At 38.4% G+C, this 23256-nt stretch overlaps 2 protein-coding genes across 4 annotated transcripts in view; both read right to left on the bottom strand.

The window, feature by feature from the left end:
- Nucleotides 1-12469, bottom strand: part of phf2 (PHD finger protein 2) — a 61048-nt gene extending 48579 nt beyond the window's left edge. For both annotated transcript variants that reach the window (XM_017692819.2, XM_017692820.2), the window contains exon 1: nt 12230-12469. In XM_017692819.2, the coding sequence (XP_017548308.1) occupies nt 12230-12327 (98 nt within the window). In that variant the 5' untranslated portion in view covers nt 12328-12469. The remainder of the gene's footprint in view (nt 1-12229) is intronic.
- A 1405-nt stretch (nt 12470-13874) lies between these two features.
- LOC108424654 (constitutive coactivator of PPAR-gamma-like protein 1 homolog) overlaps nt 13875-23256 on the bottom strand; it is a 31665-nt gene continuing 22283 nt past the window's right edge. The window contains exons 13-17 of one of the 2 annotated variants that reach the window (XM_017692816.1): nt 21399-21608; nt 19164-19350; nt 18359-18500; nt 18070-18166; nt 13875-15801 (exon numbers count right to left, since the gene is read on the bottom strand). In XM_017692816.1, the coding sequence (XP_017548305.1) occupies nt 15502-15801; nt 18070-18166; nt 18359-18500; nt 19164-19350; nt 21399-21608 (936 nt within the window). In that variant the 3' untranslated portion in view covers nt 13875-15501. The remainder of the gene's footprint in view (nt 15802-18069; nt 18167-18358; nt 18501-19163; nt 19351-21398; nt 21609-23256) is intronic. The other variant, XM_017692817.2, reaches the window with a different exon arrangement.

The raw sequence follows: 23256 nt of genomic DNA, 5'->3' as shown, positions 1-23256 counted from the left end.
TTTTCTGAAAGGGTCAGACGAAATGCTACTGAAATGTCATCTGAATGTCTGATCAGTCTTCAGTTGAGTGTATTTTAGCTACAAGCTGCCACAAATCGAAGAAAAAAGGTTTAATTGCATTAAATGTTGTGTTACTGACACATGGCTTTACAAGCAAAATGAAATGTTCATAAAATGGCTGGAAAATTCCATCCTAAAAATGAGTGAGGCTAAGCAGAACGCAGTGGGTGAAGGCTCAGTCAATGTTGTAGGTACTACACCACATCCATGCCACAAGGTAAAGTGATGCCAGTGTTCCAATTTTCATATTGGAAAATTCATATTCACTATGTAATGATTTCTATGTATCGCTGTTGTCAGAACAAAACCTTGTATCTCTATTTTTGACATTTTTCAGGTTTTGACATAATTTGAAAATACCTGTTGCTCTTTACATTTATATTTCATAATGGGGGCTCCCGAGTGGCGCAACCGTCTAAGTATTGGCCCTATCATCAGGAGATCGCAGTGTTTGATCCCTGGTGATGATACAGACATCCGCAGCCGGGAGTCCAAGAGAGCATAGTTGGCCTCGCTCTCTCTGGGTGGGTAGGGTGGCCCCTCCTTCTCCCCATCACTCAACACAATGATAGTCAGTGCAGGCGTCTATTAGCTGACGTAACAGATCTGGCGGTTGGTGCTTTCCTTCAAGCATGTTCAGCTGTCCAATGATATCGCGTGAGCAGCAGTTCGTAAAGAAGCAGTGACTGGTTTCGTAGGTCTCAGAGGAAGCCTTTGCTAGCCTTCACCCTCCTAGCGTTGGTAGTATCGTGTGATTGGGGGAGTCATAACTAGCAGGTGAAATTGGAAACAACTAAATTGGGTAAAAATCCACAAAAAAAAAATTCATGATGAATGGACCAAAAGAAATGACCTAAATTGACTTGGAAAAATGTCTGGTTCCATTGACTTACATTACAAGTAAAGTATGTTTTTTTTCCTTCTACTTTAAAGTTATAATTTTGGAGATACAAGGTTTTGTTCCGACAACAGCGATATGGAACGCTGCTGAAATCTGCTGAGTCAGTCACAATCACAGAGGTTTACTGTTTTCCCACATGACATTACAACATTGTTTTACAGTCCTGTTCATCAGACACATCTGTATGTAAAAGGGATGGTGGAATTATGAACAAAGTGACACAACAACAAGCATCACATCCTAACAGCCTGCAGAATTACATGCTTTCCGTGAAAGGGAAATATGCCAAAACTTCACATTTCAGTTTCTTGGACGGCAGATACAGTGAAAAGTACATGTGAAATGGCAAGGAAAATGCAGCTCTGTTTATTATGTTCAATTCAAGACTAATTATTCTCTAACTTCTATAAAATATATACATAACATATATAGTTATGAGAGGTTACAGGGTTTAATTTGTTTTCTATAGCAGGAGAAAGCTGAAAAGGGTTAACAGTGTCCTCAGTGTCCCCTGCCCTGCGATTTTTCCACCTACAGCACATTCCGGCCAGACGAGGGAGCCGGCGAGAGGGGAAGCGGATATTACACTGGACTCACCCATGGCTCCTCTCCAGCACAATATTACTACCGCATGCAGCATTACTAATATCCTGCCTGCACTTCATTTAGTCAGTGGGTGGTGCGAGCCTTATGTCATGGTAAAAGTGATATATGTATATAAACAACGTGTATATTTTGATTACTTATATAATCTGTACCGCCTTACATTGTCCAGTACGGCACTGCTTTATTTGTCATGCACTGTTTGTGTTGTGTGTACCATACATGTTGCACCAGCGATAAACCTTTTTATTACCCAGCTGTGGTATAATGGCAATAAAGCTCAATTGATCTGAACAAGGCCTTCTTAGGAGGCCCTATGTAAGACCAGCGTTTGCGTGGCAAACCACATCACCCACAGTACAACGTTTATGATCCATTTGCAGTAGGATTAAAGCAGCAGTTGGCCCAGCAATCAAATTTAGACCATTTTCCTCTTACTTCAAGGGTCGCCTATAAGTCAAGACACATATAGTATCTAAAGCACCGAAGCTACTAATGTAGCTAGTAATGATGCCAGAATAGTCCTATGAGTGAGATTTTTTGGTGTAAAGACTAGGAAACCCCCCTTCTGATGATGTATGTTTTAGATGGGTGAAAATTTTAAAGAACCACAACTGCTTTGGGGGATACATGAGGGCTGACGTTCCCCCGCTAGCTGGCAGAAGGAAGCCAGATCGCCAGTGTTGCTGCTAGGAGGCCAAATATTGTGGCCTATATTAACCTTTACATCAATGCCTTTCTTTATTGGTGTGAATGGATTCTCAATGATTGGACCATATGTGAATAATGCATGCTGGGTATTGTAGTAAGAAAAAAAGATCCAAAAAGAATTCTGTCAAACCCAGAAGGCTGAGGAATGCAATGCTGTGATACAGAATATTAGCCAACATGTTAAACAGTAGTTTCATGTTGGAATGCCACTTTGTCATCTCAACCAGATTTGCCAATGTGGTTTCTGACACCATATGACACACTGTTATCTATAAAAATGGACATAATATAATAGTAATTATAGAGAACAGTTTGACATATGTCAGAAACTACATAAGCAAGTCTACTTGAGTTTACTTAACATCTTGACACAGCATCTAGCGTTTGGTGATTTAGGCACCCAGTTTGTTAAACATCCATTTCTTCTTGTGAAATATTGCTTTAAGACAAGTGGCCCCCATGTCTGCACTGTCCATTACTCGATGGCGATCGTTTGCATCTACACACTTCCCAGTGGAGGGCCTTTCCCATATTGATTTAAAGGGGAAACACACAACTGTTCTTCCTCTGCTGGTGAACATCCAATAAAAGCAAGCAGACTGTTAATTGGGTTTGCCCTTAATGGGCTTTGTACACATATAATCTAATTTTGCATGTAGTAAGACGCTGTTTGCATCCCGCAAACCACCAACTACACTGTTTACAATAATGTATCTTCATATAACACCTCTGAGCATTCTCAACAGATCTTAATGATGATGAGGATACTATTACAAAATTATGTACAATTCTTTAGAAATAGCATGACTGTCTGCCACTATGTTTTTATAGGTTATATTAGATTCTTTAGAAATTATTCTACACATTGGACATACTCAATTCATGTTATTATTCATGCCCTCTGATGGCAACAAGACTTATTACTAGTAATAAGAACACTTAGAATACAAACTTAAATACAAAGTCAGCAATCAATAGGGAAAAATAAGGACTAGGATAACAGTAGAGATGCAACGAACTGTGGGCTTATGCCGACATCCAATAATTTGAGTGTTTGGCCATATGCTGAAGTTTGTGCACCCTTGGTCAAGTGACATGTTTTGTTGATTTTCTATGTGAAAGTTAAAAAATCCTCTATATATACTATATATATATATATATACACTTCTCTATATTTTGATGCACAAATGTTTCTTTGATTAATAACATGCATATATATATATATATATATATATATAAACATTAAGGCACAATTTATCTTTTTTTTTTTTTTTTTTCCAGACAAATGCCATAATTAAGCATGTTCTCTGTAGAGGATGTATCAACCTATTTTCACTTACAAAATCAACAAAACATATTGTTACACATAACATATAATAATAAATGCATTATCAAATATCACCTTGATATTGGCCAAATCCAAACATATGTTCAACGTTGATCATTTATTTGAGTAAATATCTGCTGTTACTGCTATGATTCTGACATCACTATAAAACCCTTAATAATAGCTATATATATATATATATATATATATATATATATATATATATATATATATATATATATATATATATATGTGAACATTATAAAGTAACATTTCATATACTGCGCTCCACTAAATCCAATTAACTAGGCATAATTATTCTCTCTTTGTAATCAAACATGCGGTTGATAAGTGTTTTTTAAGCATTGATATCATTCCCAATGCTCAGAAAAGTGTACCGTGATGTATTATGGCTTAATTTATCACTTTAACGACAAATATTGTCACACCGCACCGCTGTAGTTCAGATCAATGCATCATGCAGCACTTTTACACCTCGAGTAATAAATGTTCTAAAATCAATAACGTCTGCTACTGAGCACCAAAGCGAAAGTTAAACTACATCATGACTGAAATCGGTAGCAACTGTAAAAAAACATCAGTCACAACGTCATACTGGGATTTCAAGCTTCTGGGATTTTGTGCTTTTCTAATCATCAATATCTTGCGTCATCCTGATCGACAGGTCTGCTGCAAATGGGGAAAGCTCATAAATGATTCATCTGACGGGACCCTCACACAGCCTGTAGACAGCCCTGTGGATTAAGGGCTGAACAATATAATGCTTGTTAATCGTTACTGTGATACTCTTCTTTGCAGCACTGATATCAGAGATGGCTGCAATGCACAAATGTTTTGTTGAGTTTAAATAAGTCAACACGTCCTCTACGGAGAACAAACTTCTGCACGTTTCAAATCATAATTTCATTTCTATTTATCTGGTGAGTTTAACATATTGGGGAAAAATATCTAATATAAAATGCACCACAGTTTTTACAAAGGCCACATTTTACATTTGTTTTTTGTTGGGGTTTTTTTTTCAAATAAGCAGTATTTGCATTAAAATGTGTGTTCGTTGCAGAGAACGTGTTATTATGGTCACTTAAAAAATCAACAAAACATAATTTGACCAACTATGCCCAAACTTTTGGATTTGAATGTATATATGTTTTTTTTAATCGGTGATAGACAAATGTTTTGGTCACACTTTATTTGGAGAGTCCCCTATAGATGCTCTACAGATACCTTCATCACTAATAAACTTTACGGTAATGTTCAGTTGATGATCAACAACACTGTGGTTAGGGTTAAGGTTAGGAGGAGGTGTAGGTTAGGATTAGGGTTAGGATTAGGGTTAGGAATAGATTTAATAAAATCTTTCATACTGAACTTGAAGTTCAGTTTCATTTAATAGATATTTAGTTGAATTTTACTTAAAGACAGACTGAGCTATTTAAAAGCATCTACAGTGGACCATCCAAATAAAGTGTTACCAATGCTACGCTTTTTGGTAATGTGTTCCTGAGAACCATCTAACCATTTCATGCATAGAATATGGAGAAGACCTGGACTTGATGATCTATAGACACAATTTGGAACAGTTTGTCAGGCATTTAGAGGTGTGTGAAGGCACCATACAATTAAGAGGTGGTAAAACTGTATAGAGAAGTGATGCTAAAGCTGGCCTAATATGATCTCATTTTCTTACGATAGTTTTCTCACTGTTGCATTTTGCACAAGTTGTAGTTTGCTTGTTGTAGTTATATGCATTACAAGTCACAGTAAGGAAAAATACAGGCATGGATTAATTTCTTGGCATCTTGCAAAGGGAGGCAGAGTCTCACTCTTGCTATATTCTCTAAATTCCATTTTAGCAATGTTATTTATGTAGTGTTTACAGTCTGCTGTGAGCGTCCTGCTCACTCACAGCTTCAGATGAGTTTCTGCTGGAGTTTTACTTGTTCAAGTTATGCAGTCGTTGATTTCCAAAGTGTTCCTCTACAGGGAACAAGCTTAAATATGGCACATTTTAGTGTAAATTTTATGTTCATTTGTTGAGTTTAACATACTGACGTGTGCAAAGAGCACATTTTCATTCTTTTCCCAATATATTAAATTCAGCAAATAAACAATATTTGTGCATTGAAATTTGCAAAAGTGTGCTTGTTATTTTCAAACATGTAATTTGACCAGGGCACCCAAACTTAAGGCATATGACTGTACATGTAATCCAACATAAGCAAATGGTTAAAATGATAATGAAGGCCAATCTTGAAACATATCACATTATTGATTAATATGCTTTATATCTTACCTGCTGTACTGCAACTGTAATATGTAGCAGCATAACCGCAATACTAATATTTTGCACTTTTTCATCGATTGCTGTGCAAAAACAAAGATGCAACTCTTTAACTACACTGTGCCAAAATGTTACAGCTTGATTTTTTTTTTTTAATGATTATGATTATATAAATGCTCTGTGCTCTGTCATGAAAATGTATCTTAACAGGAGAAAATCTGCAGATGTGTGTAAAAGCGAACATGAGTAACCACACACTCTGGAAATGTAGGTTACTGGAAATGACACAAATTTCAGTTCCCTTCAAGTTCAAATTTAAGGTGTCTGCAATTGGTTTATAAATCTTACAATGAAGAACAAACTTGCATTGAAGACTTTACTAAAATAATACAATGCAAAGTAATATAATATGGCCAAATTATGCTTTCTTTCAAACTTAAGAGAACGGTCTTATTTTCTGCCAATTTTAGTGCATAATTACTATTTATTTGCTGATTGAACATACTGAATTAAAAATAAACCATAAAATGTGTCATAATTTTTGCACAGATTTGCCACATTATATGATTTTTTTTCCCATATGTTAAACAGAAATTGTGAATTATTTTTTTAAATATGGAGCTCGCAAGACGATATGGCTATGAATCAAACAGTTACATTTACTGCTATAACATTGTTTTTAACAGGAATTGTTTCTATTGTTCTATTTCACACAGTCAATGATATTCCTAAAAGTGAAAACCACAAATACTAACAAACTCAAAATGCACTGCGTGGCTCTAAGAACTAGAAAAAACTGGTCTGGTTAGTGTATCATGGATGGTTGATTAGCCAAGCTGTTTGAAATGGCGAGGTTTCTCAGTGGAGCACAATAACGAGGCAAAGAGTGACAGACTGAACAGTGACAGAGTGCCAACAGTGCTTAATGCAAGGATCAGAAAGCTGTGCTAATAACTTAAATACACTGACTAATTTGTGAAGACATCTCCCAAGCATGTCCGTTACCGGAGTGGGAGGAAAACAGAAATAGCTAAATTTAGCCATTTTACATTCCACCTTAAACTGAGCAGCAATTATATGTTACTTCTGTTTCACTTAAGGTGGGACGGAAATTCTTTTAGGAGGAAGCTATCGAATACCTCCTGTATTTTCTTGGTTGTACAAGTCTCAGCGGCTGCTCCTCCCCACAGGATTCAGACACAAGATCAAAAATGTGTAAATGAACTTGTAATGCTTGGTTAATTTAATATTAATTTGTAGCCTTATAGTTTACATTTTGGGTTAATTTTTTATATAGATATTGCACTTCTCTTTATATTCTTTTTTTATGTCTTCTAGACAATGACATACGCTGGTTATCCCTTTAACAAGAGCTACTGTCTTATGGATTCAATTACAAAAAGAAAAAAAAGGTTTTGGAAATTACAAAAAACATCAATAAACATATACATTAAAAAATGGGGAATTTCTGTTAGCTTTCTTTTCAAAAATGCATCATATAGTCATGCAATGCTAAATTTTTGCATGACTGTAATATAATATAATATAATATAATATAATATAATGCAATAATTCCTTACTTCCCTTAACTTCCTATTAGATAGTTAGTTATTAGTCTTAAGACTTTGTGTTTAGTACCTACTACAAAACTAACACTTTGCTGATGTCAGAACAAAACCTTGTATCTCCATTTTTGACGTTTTTCAGGTTTTGACATCATTTGAAAATATCTGTTGCTGTTCACATTGTATGTAAATTTCATGATGAATGGACCAAATGTCCCAAATTTACTTTGTAAAAATTCTGGTTCCATTGACTTACATCAGAAGTTTTTTCCTTCTCACGTAAAGTTATTATTTTGGAGATACAAGGTTGCTCCGACAACAATATTAGTTACGTAGTTATGAGAGTGAGGAATCGAGGTGTGGGCACACATACAATCCCTTCGAGTTCAAAAGATTCATTTGTCTTAATGCTAAATACCTCATAAGGATAAACTGGACGGCCTTTCCTTTCACTATGTTTGTTTATTTTAAGCATGAGTTACTACCTTTAAGAATTATTTTGAGTTCACCTTTTACAGCAACACGTTACATTAAATTATGCTGCGCTGTGGAGCAAGTATTATTGTTTAAGGGGAAAATCTCAGACAGTCAGCGACGCTTCCCCAGACTGGCTCTGTGCCCTGCAGACGGAGAGAGAGCGATGATGTCATTCATTACTACCTTAGAGGAGGAGTGCACGCGCACACACACACACACACACACACACACACACACACACACACACACTCACTCACTCACACACACACAACAACAAACAGAACCATGTGGGGTTGAAGCAGAACCTGTTTTACCCTGCAGCAGCTCCAGCCTTTCTGACCTAAACCCACATCTCACCTGCTAGAAGAGAAACTACGAAACCCATATCAGCAAATAATAAGGGAAAACTAACAGGTTAAAAATGCAGGATAAACAAATTACACATATAAAAAATAGCAGGATTTCCTTTATGTAACAACTAACATGGATGTGTTATGCTAATGGATCAGTGCGGTTAATGCTCAAAACAATATGCACCAATTTGGGCGATGGACCTGAATGAAATGCAATGGATGAACTGTATGTCCAAAAGTGTCCAGGCACTCCATCAAGTGACACAGCCATTCAGTGTGGACAGACAGTTTGTTTACTCTCCACAGAAAATAAATGCCCATAGAATGTGATGCTCTGCAGCTACAGGTTACCAATGGGGTATAATGCCTCCAGCACTGTGTTCTCTGAAGTGACAGAACACCATCAAATATCTTTATACCTGAGTTGGCCGGAGATGGTGAACCAGAACTAATCATCCAATATTAGTAGCTGACCTTAATAATGCTCTTGTTGGTGAATACAAGCAAATTCTCACTGCAGTGTACTAACAACTAGTGCAGTGTTTCTCAACCCTGGTCTTGGAGGCCCACTGTCCTGCATATTTTAGTGCTTTTCCTGCTTTAATATACCCACTTTAACTCAATAATGGGCTGTTAATGAGCTGATCAGTTGGATCAGGTGTGCTGGGAGCAGGGAGAACACTAAGGGCAGTGGGCCTCCAGGACCAGGAATGAGAAACACAGATTAATTGTAAAGCGTTCCCACAAGAGTAGAGACTGTTATTGCACTAAAAGTGGGAACAAAATGAAAACTGTTTTAAAAATTGACCGATGATTAGCATTTTCCTCCTTGTCAATAAAAGTGGTTTTGTTTTGTATGTGTATATCTGACGCAACCACGATCAAAAAATACCCACCCACATCAATGTCCCATCCACAGCACTAATGGATTGGTAGAAATGTAGACCACATGTCACGTAAATCTAAACAAACATGCTTTTCTGTTTTGTGAGAGACGTGGGAATAAGCAGTGCCTGCCTTCACTTCACTCAAGTTAAGAACGTCAAGAGTTGGCAAAAAGCACCATCCACACTGTCATATAATTTTACTTACTCTAGCCAAACAAACGTGACCCATGTGTGCACCTCGAGCCCTGCCCGAAACATCATATTTATTTGGTGAGAGTGAGGTTTCTGTGCACTGGAGCAGACATGCTGTGCGGACCCAAACTGCTTCTTCAGGAGTTTGAACGTGTTCGGAATAGTCTCATTCGGAGCTTCACTGGGCCAACTATGCAGACAGGCCTCCAGAGAGAAGTAAATTATTTATAAACTCATAACCATGATTTCATGTTTAATAAGTAAGTTATACACAATTTCTGCTCATTTTCATTTGTATTTACACTTATTAAAAGCACATACAGCTGGAGCTGTCTACTCTGCTCAGGCTGAACATGCCGTTTTCATTGAATGATGCCGCACAGAATACATCTTATACATTCAGCACGTCCAACTACTGCTCGTTCTTGCATGTAAACACTTTTTACACTGAACAATGAGATGAAATAAGGACAGTACCGTTCATATTATCTCACCGTTGTTGCTTTTTACAAAGTAATGATCATTTCCACTGCATGATTCAGATGCTTACTGTAATATTTCTACTGGGTTTACAGTTACAGTTGGTCAGTGTAGGCTTTACACCGGCATTAACCAGTATCTAGGCTTTTTAGCTTGCACCCATATGCTGCAAAGGCAAGCTCCAGCCCTGATGTGTGCCTTTTCAACACTGTCCGTGGGCCGTGCAATATGACAACATTTTATCATTATGGTGATAAACTGTCACAACACACTACTGTGAGCATATCATGGATATTATAGCATTTTAATTGTGGCACTACACATTCTGTTTTACATATATATATATATATATATATATATTTTTTTTTTTTTTTTTTTTTTTAAATTGTGATGTTGTGTATTGTAAAAAATGTCCTGAAGTATTATGATGTCATTTTTTTTGCCATAATGTCCATCCTCACAGTTTTATATAAAAAAGTGTACATACGTTTTATTTGTATTTATTTAAAGTTTATTGAGCCAATTTTTTGAGTTCCATTTACTTCCCTGAGAGCTTTTTAAGTTGTTTTTCTGTTTGGAGCTAACTTTAAAATGTGGTGATGCTTTTATTTTGAAAGGTCCTTTTTAAACGAAACAAGCACTCAACAGACTCTCAGTAACATGTCAAAAACATATGAGGGTTAGGGTTAGATTTTGGGTTGAGATTAAGGTTAGGGTTAAGATTAGAGCCAAGGCCAGGATTAGGGTTATGTGTTTATTATGCTAACAATACTTCTACTGAATGTAATCTATCAACAGCACATCTTCAAGATTTTTACCTCATTGTATCCCCATGCTGCACCACTGCTGTTTCACTGATATGTTACTGATGTGTTACTGACACTCTTTTAAGAGTTTATTAATCATCTACAAAGGACCACTCCGAACACTGTTTCCTAAAATGTTTATTTTTGCAACCTACACTGTCTAAGGCTCAAAACGTTTGTATATGATGTTCAAATGTCCATATAATGTAAATTGTGAGGCACAGTTTCAATCTTGTACATTTTCTCTCTACAAACACCATATTTATGATGAATGAATATCTGCCACAAACACTGATCATCAGTCGCGATCAGCCCAGAAAATAAATATCGGACGACCCCAATTGAAAGTCCTGATTTCAAAGGAAACCATGACTGAGTAGGTGTCCACAAACTTCTGGCCACACAACGTCAGTGTTGGTTAAAAGCTTGTATGTGCTGGTCTAATCAGCGCTGCGACCCCGAAAGGGTTAAAACGGTAGGCGCGTAAAATGTCTCAGTCAATGAACTGCAAGACTACTGCATGCTCTCCATTAACACCGAGCCTGTACAGGCAAAGCGTCTCCATCACGCTACTGTGTACAATCTCTTTATTTCTTCGAGAGGGAACATTTTAAAAAGCGTGATAAATAATAAGTTAACATCCTTGCAGTGCACGCCGCTAAACTGATTTCCTCTGTCGAGCTCTGCATGCTGCTGTCAGCGGCTGGGAGAGGAGAGCAGAGACAGATGCACCGATTAATCACCGAATAGAGTTTGTAGTCGATCAATCTGATCAGTAACGAGTGGTGAAGGACGCATGAGAGCATATCGCGCATATGCACGGCTTGTGCCGAGAGAAAAAACCTGCAATGTCTGGCACAGGCAGGCTATTATTCCTCGGAGCTGTAGCTTGCGTTCGAGGGCAAGATGCCCCAGAAAGGAGCTGCAAAAAGGTTCAAAATACCCCCAGAACGGGCGCCAGATACCTCAGGAGTCACAGCACCGCATGCCGAGGAGCTCAAACACGTAGCAGCGACAGAAATATGCAGTGAAAAGCATTGTTTTCTTTCTGCAATGTTGTTGCAGAGCCACCCACAGCCATTAGCACAGCCTTTAGCATACACACATACGCTCAGTCACAACGGAGGCTGAAGAGCGCTTCAAAAGCCCGAAACGGGGCTCAAAAGGGGGATTTTTGATGAAGCAGACCCCCGCCGGGTGGTAAATAAGAATATGGAGGTAAACAAAAACAAGCCGCCAGCTGAAGGGGAACTGAGGGCCTCGGAGGGACGGAGCAGGAAAAAATACACACAAAAAACACAAGATGGGAGACGAGGCTGAAGTTGGCTTCCTATTCGCCAGCTTCTTGTTCGAATTTTCCCGTTCCACCTTAAATGGTGCAGCAGTTACATTCTAGAGCCCGAGGCGCCAGAATGTAACTGCTGCACCATTTAAGGTGGAACGGGAAAATCCGAACAAGAAGCTGGCGAATAAGAGCAACTACACAGATACAGCCCTCTAAACGGAGGCAGGGGGAGGTAAAGATAAAGAAGTGGGTGTGAAATAAAAAGGGCAGACGTATTTACCTGCCGTGGAACCAGTCCTTACAGGCGTCGCACTCGATCATGAACTGGGTTACGTCGTACGGTAACCTGCAGATGCAATACACGGGCACGGTCGCCATGTTAGATCAGCATTCACAACAGCAGAGGAGGGAGAGAGAGAGTGAAAGAGAGAGAGAAGGGGGGGGGGCAGGAAGGCAAAAAAAGCCTCAATGCAATAGCAGCGAACGCTGGGGAGCTCCTCAGGGCGAGTGTGTATTCATATCCGAGCGGGACGAGGGTCTAGCAGGGGAGTGGTGGAGAGGGTGTGTGTGTGTGCTGGGTGAAGGGGGAAGGGGGCGTATGTTGTGTGTATGTGGGGGTGTAGAGACGTTGGGGAACTTTTTAATGCTGAAGGAAATCACAGTTAAAGCAGCGGGAGGAGCTACACAAAGTGCAGGATTTACACGACGCTTCCAGGAGACGTAGGTAACGCCGCGGAACGGCAGATGCGTTATCTGAGCATTAAGAGCTAATTTTTTTTAGAATAAATACACAAGACGTTAAAAGAATAAGTAGCGGTTTTGTATAGGTTTCTGTGTACGCTTAACTATTCCCGCAGCTCTATTCGTGTCAGTACAGTAATATCTGTAATATTTGCGGTTATAATTATTGGTTTGGCTTATCAGGAATTCTGAAATCAGCTGGAGATAAAATGTAACCATGTGACATTTAAAGTTTAATAAACGTGAAGGCTGGAGAAATCTGGAACTGAACTATGTCATTTGTTTAGTCGTGTTTGTGTTTATTTTTATATTTTAAAGACATAGAATAAGCGGTTTGAATAATTAATGCTTAAACGTATATTATGCCTATGTAATTACGTCCATGTAGTCGCAATAATAATACATGACATATATGTAATTGTAATATTATTTATGTATGCATAATATATTTTTTGTATTAATTTCGTGCTCCTCGGTGTTTCAGCATTTTAGAATCATCTACATCTCTGGTATTTATTCTGGATGCAGCTCAGATGTCTTAATTTCTAATCATTTCAGATTTGTGAGGTCATATGAGTAGAATGCAAAACAAAAAGAAAGCATTGATTCCCAAGTTTTGAATTGTAGTGTATACACAACTCTTTGAATAGGGATGGAATACACTCCAGAGTGAAGCATATGCTGCAGTTTGGCTTCATACGCTTCTCAACGTTAAATCAGGACACCACAGATATACATGTAATGTATAAACTTTGAATGATGCAAAATATTGGCAGTAAAGAAAAAGAAGTTTCTGCTGAATTAGTGCATAGAAACATGAACAGTGTATCCTCCAGTAGGTGGCGCATACCGAAGACAGCCGGAATGGACATGAGACAAGTAGATAAAGAAGGGCTTTCACTATTGGTTATATAAGACCAAACAATAAGAATTCCAAAATCTTTTTATTTTTTATATTAATCTTTATATTTTTCATTTTATATATATATATAATTTATATTATTGTATTACATTTGTTATTATCCTATATTATATATATATATATATATATATATATATATATATATATATATATATATATATATATATATAATATATATATAATTATGACAGCACTTAAATAATCATGATGTTAAACTTCCCAAATCCCTAACTCCAATAAAAAATGCTCACACACAGAAAAATTATACTAAAAGAATAAAGACTTTTATTAAGCATTGTAAGTTGCATTCAATTTCCTTCAAAATACATCACACCACAATCCATCAACAATCACTCAAACCCAACAGTAGATCATTCTTTTACACCCCATGAGTTAGGAAAAACTCCGATCAACTTACATTAAGGTAACCTATTTAGTCTTGCGGGCAGGGGAATACACCATATTTCTGATCACTAATGTGCAATGAAAAGCATCAGGAGGATTAGATGGAAAACTTTTTAAGTAATGATTCTTGTTCAGAAGTAGAATAAGCTCCGAAAACACTAAAGTAAACACCGAAAATGATTACAAGTTTACCTGCTTACGCTAAACTCTCAAATGGGAGGGTCATACGTTTCATTTGTTTCAGGCTAAGAGGGGGCATTTGAAGATCAAAGCTTTCTTTTTTTTTATCCCCAGACAGATGTTTTTGGTTTTTTTTGCTAATATGAATGCAGAAAAAACAGCAACAAAGAACAAGAATGGATACAGAGATGGATGAGTACACCAGGGTTAACAATATTTAAAGTGGCTAGATAACATCTGATACTTTTTTATTTTGAGTAAATGCAACAGAGGTCAATAATCACAAAAATTTTAAGGTTAGCGCAAATCAGTTACTAACAGTTAACACCTTTTATAGGACTATTACTGATTATTAGCCATTTTTAAGATTTTGCAAATGGGCACAGTACTTGTAGAGATGGAAGAAAAAGGACAACATGCATAATAACTACACACTTGTTTTGAACCGTGAAACCATGCAGAAAAGTTGCTGAAACCGTCGTACTAATGTTCTACAATTGATTCAAGAAACCACACGGATAATCGATCACTGGTGCATGGCAATTTCTGACAAAGAAAACACTGGTGTTTTTTCATCGGATCGTTCTGCGATTTGTCTGTTTCTTGATGTTTCTTACAACGCTAAAGTATGACACTGATCATTAGAACCTAAAGCTGCAGTATTTATATACTAGTTACTTAATTTCCAAACAATTCTGCACATTATTTTAATTTTTTTAGCACAAGTAAACCCACAGTGATGACCCAAGTGAGAAATGTATTCTTGCTCTCTCTCTTTTTCTGTTGTGAGTTTTACTTCTCAAAAAAAAAAAAAAAGCATTTACTGTGACACAACACAAATTCAATTACAATGGCAAATATATATATGGTGCCAAGTACTGGTAGAACATCTCAACCTATAAGATACTAACCGACCGCCAAATGAAGGTTTTCTCGGCTTCAGCAATTCAAGAGAACGTAAAATAAAATGTCTGTGTAACCAGTCTTGAAACAGGTAAATATATCAGTGAGGAAGGAGTAGCCTTAACTCCTTATACTGGTATTATTCTCTAAGAAACTGGTATACTTTATGTCTTTATGTTGTTTTTTATCCTTTTTTAAACTGAGAAATATCGTCGTTACTCGCAGTTTTTAACTCGCTGACATCAAAGAGGGATTTCTTTAAAAATTTCATACAGTAAGTCCTCATATTTATCGCTTTTCGGAGAGGAAAAAATGTTCACCAACTGCAGGCTTTCCATCTTTCCGGATTTTCCTTAACCCTGAACCTTCCAACATCCTTCGCCCTCTCTATAAAAATAGGTTTACTCTTCTGTTTTTAACACAGAGGCGTCCACAGCTTCGTCTCTGTGGTGCTCGCTGTCCGCATTTAGTGCATTTAAATGAGGATTAATATTGCACATTTTGGAGTCGTTGCTAAAGGCACTTTCCGGTTGGTGGGGACCCCTGCTGTCCACTTTGTTTCCGTTCACTTGTTCCGCCTCACGGACCTCCAGGCCATTCTCGGCCGCAGCTGACCCCTCAGAGGACGTTTTGCTATCCACCTTCGGCTTCTTTCGCTCTTTCACCACCTCGCTGACAGACGCAGAGTACGCAGGCTTAATCTGAAAAAGACGAGGTCCTTTTTAAAAGTCTGGTTACTTAAGACAAAAAATCAAACATTCACAATTTCCACCCTTATCCTGTTAGTACTGTGCAAACTGTGTGCTGAAATCAGACCCACCAGAATTTTTCTTTAATTGTTGTAGACTAAAATGTTTGACTCTGCAGCAGCATTTTTGCCACAGTATTTTTAGTACTGAAAATTTGCAAAAAATGTGACACTGATTTTTATTTAACTTGTTTTAAATTTAAATCAGTTTTAGTCAAAGCAAGTAGGAAATTAAGTGTACCTCTCTAAACCAAGAACTCGAAAATAAAAGTCTCAAAAAGAGCATTTTAAAAAAAGTTTTACATCAAAGTTATGTAATGAGGGCAGCATGGCGGATAAATCATCCACATATACACTCTGCAAACATAACATGTCTACATAAACTTAGAAATGTTTAGGCTAGCTGAGAAAATTAATTGAAATTAGAGCTTCCAGTAGTGCTGAGACTCTGAACTAATTTAAACCCAGCAGCTAATGTGCACCTTAAAGCCTTATCTGTAATTTTGTCAATTTTTGCCATTCAGAAAACACATAAGCAAGAGTATTTGACACCACTTAACAACTAAACACAGTTTGAGGCAAGTGATGATGGTGATTTGCACATTGCTAATTAGCAGCTATCAGCTTTTATTAATTCTTAGCTACATTAGTCTTGTAGATCAAGTGCAAAGCTATAGTGACTTCAGATACAAAACTTGTCTTAGCTGATTGACTGCAATGCAATAAAGGGGGAAACTATGTGCATGTGATTTATAATCAAAGGAGTTGCTGCTGATATGTTGAAAGTGTCTAACAGATTTCTGAAGTTGCGTAGTCATTCTGTAGTCAGCATCATGACCATAGTAGGCAGTCAAGGCCTACGCTGGGATGAATGAATGCATACCCTGTGCTAAACAAAAATGTTCTAAAGCCAATATGTTATGCCATACTTACATTTTTCCTCCAAATATCACTTTTTTGGAGTCTAAATACAAATAATACAATATGCAAGCTAACATTAAACTGACATAAGCTTGACTACTGCAACTCGCTCTTGGCTGCTCTTCCTCTGTGGGCCATCAGGCCCCTGCAACTGATCCAAGATTGCAGCAGTGTGGCTTGTCTTCAAACTTCATTCATGTCACTCCACTGCTGCTCTCTCTTCACTGGTTTCCTGTAGTTGCCTGCATCAGATTTAAAACCCTGATGCTTGCCTACAAAGCCAAAAGTGGACCAACACCTCCCTACCTGATGGCAAATGTCAAAACTGTTTCTCGAGCCCTTCGTACTTCAAGTACAGCTCAGCTTGACCTGCCATCTTTTACGAAGCATGGAAGACAAGCATCAAGTCTCTTCTCTGTCCTGGCATGCAAGTGGGGGGTCTCTCTTTATACAGCACTTAAGTGAGCACTAATATAAGTATTAATTGAAATGTATTATATTGCACTTATTGAAATGTACTGTATGTCTAATTCAGTTTGTTTTTCTCTAGGTTTCAACATGGGCTTTTATTTCAAGCAATATCTAAGCTGAGGAGTAGCTTTTACTTATAAGTTGACAACAATGCACTTTTGTAAGTCACTCCGGATAACGGCATCTGCTAAATGCTGGTAATGCAAAATATAAACTAACACTGGTGACCTCGCCAAAATACCAAAGGTTTGTCAAAGTTGGTGGTTAAGTTGCAGGTTAAGTGGCTTGTAGTCCTGGGTGATATCTAAAAATAATTAGTACAATATTTTCCTGTTAAAAAACTATGATCATCGATTATATTGCCAGCTCAACCGGTGGACCAGGTACACGTCAACCCCTTCACGTCAACATTATTCCTTGATGGGAGTCGCCTCTTTCAGCAAGTAACTTGCACAGCCACCACTGCACATGTTGTTTGGGAATGATTTGAGGAACATGACGATTGTGACTGAGCTGCAACAAGAAGTTTGATCTGCAGTGGCCCCACCTCAAAACGTACACTATTTAAAAAATCTACTGCTAACGTCTTGGTGCCAGATACCAAGTTCATGCCTAGTGGGTCAGAGCTGTTTTGGCAACACAGGGTGGACCAACAGCATAATAAGCAGGTAAGCTGAGTACAGAATGATGACATGACTTCTGAGGTCCAGTACTTCACATTATGAGCACCATGTATGATAGCCACAGACCAGAAGCCACAGACCTACTTACAGAGCATAAATATGAAGCACTGAATTAGGGGAGCAGAACAAAGATTAGAGTAGCTAACCTGGTATGATCCCTGACTCTTGAAACCCCTCCCATGATATCTGGCTCCTCGGCCAAAGGTCCTTATAACAGGTGTGGAAATCACACCTCTTGGTCGTCTACTCAAAAGACAAAGAATGCTTAAAGCTCACCAAAATTCACAGACATTCACAAACATATTGTAAAAGTGTATTAAAATGTATGAAATATTCAGTAACTACTACGAAAGTAACTCATAACTCATGTAGGTATGAGCGTGAAGAACTGAAGAGGACCCGCAGTTTTATCATTCAGACTTTACTCTGACTCACCCTCTGGTTGGTCCACCAACTGACACCACCTGAATAGGAAAGGAGCCTCGTCCCCGGCCTCGCCGAGCACCTGCCCACTGACCCACCACTGTGCCAGCTATCTCCAACTTACCACCCTGAGAGGGGATGGGCTGGAGTCCTACTTACAAAAACACACAAAAAGTTCAGCAATAACAGCAGTTTAGGGCGATTAGTGAATAATGTTCATGACACTGATGATTAAAAAAATCCATGCAGCCAAAGTTGCAGACGCAGCTCAAACTGTGCCTTGACATGACTGCAATATGCATCCACAATGCAAGAAAGAACAGCAAACTGTACACAACATCACCTACTGACACACATGCTTTAAAAGGCACAGTGCAATGATCGAGCCGTTAATAAGCTCAAGTCAAAAGTCTAAGAGAGATAGAGGTGTTAATAAATTCTTTACATGTCTAAACATTCACTTATGCTTACATGTGGGAATACTAGTGTCTTCCTATGATTTCATAAATCAATACATGAACAAAAAGCTTTTTAAAAAGCAGCAAGTAAGCATCGTCACAGGGGGGCTGTTATGTGGTAACTCGGTTAACCACCACTAGACACAGGCCTACTATAAATGACACACTTTTTTATCTATAATGTAACACTCCTGTGTTTGAGCATTTAATACAGCATAATAACAGCAGTGCAATCATAACCTACTGTTAGAAATGTGCTGCCTTTTATTTCAGGAAAACACCCATATACACTTAAAAACTCTCAATGAAGAGAAACTGCTTTTTACTCACTTTAACACATTTGTATAGAATGCACTTACCAGGCATGGCCCTTCCTCGGCCTGGTGGAGGGGGAAGTGGCGGAGGGGGGTAGAAGGTGCCGTTGGGGGGGTAGAAGGGCATGGCATGTGGAGGCGGTGGTGGGAAGGGGAGGGGAGGTGGCCGAGAAAAGTTCAAACCCTCCAAGATACTCTGACGCATCTTCTCCACCTTAGCAACCTGCTCAGCCTACAGACAACAGAAGAAGACAGGGAAAAAAACACTTTACCACCTCCACACCTCATACTGCTGACCCACGATGATGCCTACTACAAATGTAGTCAATCAAGCTATAACTTTTTTGGTGTCCAAAATATTTTGGTGAAAAATTAAAATGATACAAATTTCCACTTTCCACAGATGTAGCTGATCGGCTAAGACATGTTTGGGGTTCAAATTCTACTATTTAATGTAGTGCAGGGAAAAAATCTTTTCTGTAATTACATCCCCAAATGTCCCTGAATTTGTTCAAACTGCATCCAGGTCTTCATTAAGGTCATGCAGACCTGCTGACGTGGTTTAAGATGCTGTATAGTAGACAGTGTGCTGCTGAATGCTGGGGGCAGCCATTTTAGTCAGCTGTTGTTCCAAATTCTGACTCACCTGCAGACGTATATACATAAAGATGCTTGATCAGATTTACAATTTCTGTTGTTTCTATTTGCAAACATCTTCCGTTCTTAAAATTGTAAATGAACAATTACTTCAAAATAAAAACAACAGATCAATTCAATTAAATAATCTGCACTATCTATATGCCTGTGTGACATGCACACAGGAAAAGAGCAGGCAGAACTTGGCACAACACCTTTTGTCAAAAATGGCTGTGGATGGATGTGGTTTGAGCAGGTTGATAGGTTTGGAGATGTATTCACGAAAAATTGATTTGGGTGACTATTGACTTGTAGTCTTTGTTAGCAATGTTAGCCTTGTAGCTCCAGCACAGATCCTCAGAAAATTTTGCAAATGTGATTTTTGATGAACTGCATGCCTAAATCATCACACACTTGCCTCAAACTGTACAAAATACAAACAACCTTTATGGCTGCTACCAGAGATGTTCCCAAGTTGTTTCATGAGAGCCATGTCTCGAGTCTGAGGTGCAAGTCTCACGTCTTTACTAAAGAGTTTGAGTCTCATTAGCTGCACATGTAAATCTCAACACAGCTCTGAATAACAAGCCTTTCATCACAGAACAACTTTCAGTGTGATGAACAGAACTGATGCCCTAGACAAAGTAAATACAGTGCTTAAAATAAACACGCAAAAAGCTTCAAATGGTTGGTTAAGTCTGTTGTGTGTGTTCTAGATCAATTTTGTCAACTAAGATATTTTAGCTAGCATTAGCTCTCCAAATTTATTTGCTAAGGTAAAATGTAACTAATGATGTACTCTGTTTTTGCCAAGTCTTCTTATATTTCGTGTTTGGAATTGAGACTCTTTGCATCAACTCCACTCATTCCCATTGTTTACAATCAGAATCGAAGGCAACTCCAAAGTTTCTAACAAACAGACCTACAGGCTAACAATTCAATGAATCGGAGCACTATGCCAAGGACGCATTGTTAAGGATGTGACTGGGAAGGCAGAGGCTCTAGCGTGGCTTTTTCACTAACTAATCTCACTACTCTAGCTAATATTAGCAAAGTCTTAAAACAGTGAAAAGATATTTCTCTAGCAAAATTACATTTCTCACATCATACATTTAGGAGGCTTTGCATAAAAGACGATTCTGGAGTCTGCATTCAATGTTGGAGCAGTTAGCTGTAGCGTCAGCTTGTCATCATGTTTTTAAATGTATTCTTCTGTGTGCTGCTAATTTTGTTTTGCATTTTTTGTTTTGTAACATCAGTGCTACCACCTAAAAATAGTATATTGTTCATAATATTGTTACCTGAATCTATTACTAGTTTTGTCTCATTCCTTTAAACTGCATTTACTCCATGTAGCTTTTAATACTGTCCTTCAGACAGTTTTTAAAAAATATCTGTCTGCTAGGATGGTTTTTGGTTATGAGAGGTACTTTTTGTCTATTTCTAGAGATAACAGTCATCACACAGTGTCAGAATCCCATAACCAAGTCTTTTTGAGGTAACTAAGCTCAGAATGGTTTGAGACAAGTGTGTGATGATGTAGGCATGCAGTTTGCACAATGCTAATTGGTGGGACTAAAATCATCACTTTAAGATAAGTTCAAAGCACAGCGCTGTAGGCAGTAGCCGCTGAAGTAACTGTACCTGACCATCACAGAGGTCAATGAGCGGAGCTTTGTCCCGGGTGGCTCTGATCAGTTTGCTCTGCAGTAGCTTGCCATCGAAATACATCCATGGACAGCAGTGCTCCCAGGGAATGGGCTGCCCGCACACGTCGTTGGCAAACAGGGCCATGTCCACTCCACTCATGAAGAGAGCTGCCAGCTGGACACCGCGGGGGTCCAGGTTATCGATCTAGAGATGGCATACACAGAACCGGTTACGGGTGCTCTGGAGCAGAGAAGCTGAACTTAGCACAGCCAATGAAAAAGAGCACCACCCCCTAGGCAGCAGCGAAGCACGAAGCAGGCAGGGGAGCACGCAGCAGCAAAGAAAGAGCCAGCGCAGCCAACACACACAGCTAAAGAGCAGCCTACACACAGTCAGCCACACACAGGCTGACACGAAGCTACAGAGCCAACACACAAGCACACAAACAAACAATAGGGTTGGGCGATATTCGTTATTCAAGATCATATATTCAAATGTCTTTTAAAATATTCTAGTAGACAATGTTATTGTTCATATTAGATATGTCATAATTAATAAACAAAGTCCATTAGTCTTTGACAATGTCCATGAACCCTGTAAGACTAAGCCTAGAAGTGACCACCTGGACATAAATATTCAGTATCATCTGATTCAGCACAAACTCAGCCTTTTCAGTTAATGAATGTAAATAATGAATGTTAAAGACAAAAACGGTGTGCAAAGGCAAAAAAATAGAAAAAAATTATTTTTTTTTTTTTACAACTTGAGCCATCCGAACAGTAAACCACTTCATGAACATATAAAAGTCACTTGAATCTCTACAGTGCACATGTACAGATTTGTGACCATTCTTCTCAGGAGGGGTCTGTAATTTATTCTTGTTGGTGAGGTGAGGGATGCAAATTCTTCTTAACAATAACTGACCATTACTAGTCAGTAATTAATTGTAAATCAACAAACATAATGTCATGGACACGACCCATGAAAACTTCAACAACAGCACTGCAAAAATGCAGCCTAACATCAGAGTTATGACAGTAATGTCACAGCTTTTAAGCTTTTTGTCATAGGGATGACTACATAAGTTAACTGTTATCTAACCTACACATTTATAGGCTATACTCAACATGGCACCTAAAAGCAGTCAGTTGTAGCCTACCTTAGCACTGTGTCATGTGGCTAAATATCCTTGTTGCAAAACTGCCGTGAACTATACTTAGGATTATTTAATCTCTGCTAAATCCCTTTACCAGTGGCTCTGGCACTATTGATTAAAATTAAATGGAGTCGAGGAGAAAAACTGGAGCTGTGCGTCACTAAGAAGAGCTAATTGGCTAATCACTGACATCCTTAACTTGTTATCCAGCTGCACAGGGACACATCATACTCCTGACAATTTTCAGATGTCTCCCTGCACATTGCTGGCCTTTAAAGTCAGAATTTGAATGTCTGAAAGCGATTCAGAAGCTGAGATTGACCTGCTGGTGCGGTGCAATGCAACTCTATGTCTCCATAAGTACCTGCTTTGATTGGCTCTGCTGTTTGATGTATTTAATCTTGTGATTGGCTACCAAGCAATGACAAAACAAAGCAACAAACTCTATCAGTCTATACTGATCTAAAGAACAGGAAGCACAGATGGCAGTGCAGTGGACAGACACAATGACTGCAGTGTGGATCTGTCCTGTGATTTCACAGGAAAATACAAAACAGTACATTCATGGCATATTGTCACAAAGCTCTGCTTCTCTAGTTTATAGAGAAACTTGAGGTTTGGTGAACTGTGTAACACAAATCTGGACCGAGTGTGTTCCTTAGATACAGGGCGCATCACATCGTGTTGCACTATGGG

Source organism: Pygocentrus nattereri, chromosome 21, assembly GCF_015220715.1.
Source record: "Pygocentrus nattereri isolate fPygNat1 chromosome 21, fPygNat1.pri, whole genome shotgun sequence".
NCBI classification, from domain to species: domain Eukaryota; kingdom Metazoa; phylum Chordata; class Actinopteri; order Characiformes; family Serrasalmidae; genus Pygocentrus; species Pygocentrus nattereri.
Note: the sequence above shows the minus strand (reverse complement) of the source record. Positions and strands in the feature narration are given on the sequence as shown.